General features: G+C 48.6%; 1 protein-coding gene across 1 annotated transcript; it reads right to left on the reverse strand.

Annotated features, from left to right (window-relative positions):
- Positions 1–2,076, reverse strand: LOC127753917 (transcription factor PCF3). Its single transcript, XM_052279364.1, has one exon. It carries the CDS (start codon positions 1,674–1,676, stop codon positions 354–356), a length of 1,323 nt encoding a protein of 440 aa, XP_052135324.1. The 5' UTR covers positions 1,677–2,076; the 3' UTR covers positions 1–353.
- Between the last annotated feature and the right edge of the window lie 2,212 nt (positions 2,077–4,288).

Below are 4,288 nucleotides of genomic sequence, written 5' to 3' on the forward strand. Positions count from 1 at the left end.
TGACAACAAGAAACATATTAAATTAATCACTCAGCTAGGCTTCTCAAGATCGATCCAATTGGACCCACTACTAATCATCATCATCATCACAAACACCTTACATTGATTAATTAATTAATCCAAAAGAGCAAACTAAAATAATCCCAGGTAAAAAAAAAAGGGGGTAAACTAAAGAAACAAACAATCCATTGATTGATGAATTGAGATGATTAATTAACGAGAGCAGCAGCAAGCAGTTCCAAACACCCTAATCTGTACTCTCTCTAATCAAATCATCATATGCCATTTGCATTTGCATTTGCACAGCTACCTCCCATTAACCCATCATCACAGCTTAGCTAGCTTAGCTCAGCTCACTGCGAGCTCGCCGCGCCGCCAGCCTCGCCGCCGCCGCCGTTGGCGCGGCGCTGATGATCCATCTCCGCCGGCGACTGCCCCTCATGCTGGTGCTGGTGCTCGCCGGAGCGGCCGCCGCCGCCGGCGTTGAGCGCGGCGAGCATGCCGAGGTTGTTGTTGCTGCTGTTGTTGTTGTCCGCCATGGTGACGTTCATCGCCGTGGGAAAGCTGCTGCGCGACATGAACTGGAGTGGCGCCTGCACCGTGTTACCGGCGGCGCCGGCGCCGGGGGGGAATGCCCATGCCGGCTGCATCCAGAAGGCGGCGGTGGCTCCGGTGGTGTTCGGCCCCACGGCCCACATTGCTGACGGGGCGGTTGGCGGCGGCGCCGCCGCTGCTGCGGCCGCACGGGCCTTCTGCTCGGCCTCGCCGGTGGCGCCATCGACGGGGTCTTGGCGTGAGGTGTCCTTGAACAGGTCGTCGGCTTCCCTGTAGCGCTTACGCATGAACTCGCCGGCGCCGGGATCTTGGGGCGTCGGCTCCGGGTGCTGGTGCGGTGGCGGAGGAGGGAGCAGCTGGTGGTGGTGGTGATGGAAGCCGAGCATGGCGGCGACGTCGTGCTGCTGCTGCTGCTGGAGGTGGTGGAACGGCGCGGCGCGCGGGGAGGAGGAGTGGGAGGCGGCGGAGCGGAGGGAGACGGCGAGGGAGGAGAAGTTGGCCGGGATGGTGCCCGTGCCGGTGGCGGCGACGATGGCCGGCTCCGCCTGCTGCAGCAGCCACTCGATGGTCTCGCCGTCCGTCTTGTGGCCGAGCTCCCGCGTGAGCTGGAACACCCGCGCCGCGCACAGCGCCGGCATCCGTATCCGCCGCCCGCGCCCCTCCACCTTGGTGTGCCGGTCCTTGGTCGGCCGCTTCGCCCCCGCCCCCGCCGCCACCACCGCCTTCTTCTCCGACGACGCCACCGGAGCCGCCGCCGCCTGCACCTGCCCACCACCACCACCCGGAGCAGCAGCAGCGGGCACTATGGCCAGCGACCCCATGAACGACGCCGGCGCCGGCATGGTATTCGCGCCACCCTGAGCGGCGGCGTAGTAGAACGGGTGGTGCTGGTGCTGGTGCTGATGCGCCACCTGCGCTGCCGCCGCCGCCGCGGCGGCGGCGGCGGCGGCGTGGTGGTCGGACGTGCTCCGGCTGCTGTTGGTGCTCGTGCTCGTGCTGCTCGACGGCGCCGCCTGCTGCTCCATCCCACCCTCCGCCGCCGCCGCCGCCGCCCTCAACCCACCACCACCAACAACAGCTGCCACCACAAGAATCAGCACACAGTTAGCTACCACGCACATGCAGCCAGCGCGCCACTGCTCGCCGGAGCTATCAGAAGACGGAGGAGGAGGACGGCGGCAACGGCGGCGCGGGCGCACGTGCGTGGCACGCGCGGGTGTGGGGGTGGAGAGGTGTGGGGCTAGGAGGAGAAAGAGAAAGAGAGAGGTGAGAGGAGGAAGAGAGGGATGGAGGTGTGTGTGTGGGGTTGGTAGGTTTTGGGGTTTTTGATTAGGGCTTTCTTCTCTTATAATCCCCTCATTTTGGGTCAGATTTAGGAGGGTTTAATTGGTATATGGTATTGCCTTGCTGGTGATATGATCCTTGCATGTGGTTAACTAAGGAAGTTTATTAATGGACAGCTAATTCGGTGATTACATTTAGCTGGCGTATATTTGAGATTCGTGGTTGAGTTGGGTTAGTGTGAATGCGTTCCTGGCGATAAATTTTGGGAAGGTTATTATGTTTTCCTTGGTATTGTTCGTTTATTTCTATATCTAACATTCCTGACAATTAATCCTACCTATTTTATTTTTTCCTAAGATCGAGATATTTTATCCTTGTTCATCTTACTTAGAAATAGCCACGTGAAAGAATTGTTGACTCCCCTCACTCTAGATGTCAAATTCTCATGTGACAACAACCTCTCCACTTTGCTAACATTGTTCGTACTACATTAGTTACATGTTGTGATATCTACTTATATATATATATATCGTTTTCTAATCCTCGAAGACTTCAAAATTGTAATCCCGTAATCCCCTTTAGCAGTGTATTATGTTGAAAAGTACATATAGCAAACGACTTCATAATTGATCGATCGATGACACATGTAGTGATTATTACACCGAGAACTCTTCTTTTAGCAAAAGGCAATGGATTTTACAGATAGGTTAATTATAGACCATGATTTCCATATGGTTGTTCATCCCAATGTAGCAACAAAATTTAATAGTATCAACTAACATAAAAATTTTACCACAATCTAGAATTCCAAGTAACATCATCACTAAGCATGTGATACTGATAGGACTTCCATATACTTTCAAACCTTGGAGAGCTGGTTGCTCAATCTCTGGTTTCTCTTTTGCCCAGCTTTCTAGGGTTCTTAGATCTTTAATCATTTGGAGAAGAGAGGAGCTACATATCTAGTAGCTTCAAATTCTCTCTAGAGTGAGCTAAGATAGCTGTGGCATGTGAGGGGTTGGATGGATGGAGTGTACGTGTAGCAGCTAGGCCACTCGTGGGTCCTCGGAATGATGAACCCAAAGGGCAAGCAAAGAGGGACAGTAGAGCGTCACCCTTTTCCCTTTGTGCTAAGACACAAGCTGAGAAATATTAGAAAGCACCCACACATTGCCCTCATCTTTGTTGCTCCTCCTCACGGAGGCGAAAAAAGGTGTCGGATTTTTTTTTGAAAAAAAATTGTAAAATGGTTTGCAACAAGAAAGTAAAGATAAATTTATGAACATGAATAAGATTTAGGGGATGATGTTGGTCAAAGATGCACGCAATAGCTAGAACTCTTGCATAGAACAAGCTCTAATAATAAATAGCCATCCCGTCTTATTCATGTGAGATTTATAGGACACATTACTGTAACATGAATAGGTAGTCAATGGGTGTTCATAGTACTCAAGCATGCAAATTCAAGACTTGGACTAGAAGTAATAATGATTGAGTTACAATTTACATGTATGTTGTAAACTTGCTTTTATGCAACAGGACTGGTAGTACTATTATATATATAAAGTAAAGCAAAGTGCTGTTAGTGTTTGTGTGAACGTATATTCGTAAGAGTATGTAATAGAATATCTTGTCCTTGGGGTTCCCATGCTCCGAATCCATACAGAAGTGCGAAATTGGTTATAACAATTAAAAGAAGGACTAAATATTTTATTCTAAAAAAATACCATCCCTTTGTTGCTTTCTATTTATTTTTTTCACACCTTTTGCATATAATTTATTCTATGCCACAGAGAAATACAAACTTGTTCATATTTATCACTATTCGCTAACGTTTCACAAAATTTTGAGATTGCCATGCATGCCTAGTCCTCTCCTTTCTCAATGTAATGACGTAGCTTATGGTCTGTCATTTCTTACCTCACTAAGTCTTTCTCCCATTGATGAACATGATTATGCTTATGATGTTGCCTCATCCAGCAGAGAGGATGGGCATGCCATCTGGTCCTACGTATAGAGAGCCCCTTTCCATCAGGTTCCAACGTTTCATGGAGTAAGGATGCATCTGGAGTGTGTGAACTTGACATCAATTAATTAGTAGGGCTTGTTATTATGTGCATGCATCCCTCTTGCAACACCAGTGTGATGTGATGAGGTCCTCTATGGTGTTGGGTAGCACAGAATGATAATGTACTTGACCCTCTATCCACTATGAAATTTGGATTTCTTACCCACCTTTGAATGTTCGATAGTTCATGATGTATATCTTGTCCTATACATGATTTGGCTATTGCTCATTAAATTTGCACTAGAATGAGATTAGATTATCAATTTTTCCTTAATTTGTTTCTACTTTTCGATTTATACGAGTCATATTTTTTATAGAAAATGTTCTCAGATAGTACTCAATTAATTGTTTCATAATGTTCAGACGATATCATTTTTAAAA

Source organism: Oryza glaberrima, chromosome 11, assembly GCF_000147395.1.
Source record: "Oryza glaberrima chromosome 11, OglaRS2, whole genome shotgun sequence".
In the NCBI taxonomy this organism is placed as follows: Eukaryota; Viridiplantae; Streptophyta; class Magnoliopsida; order Poales; family Poaceae; genus Oryza; species Oryza glaberrima.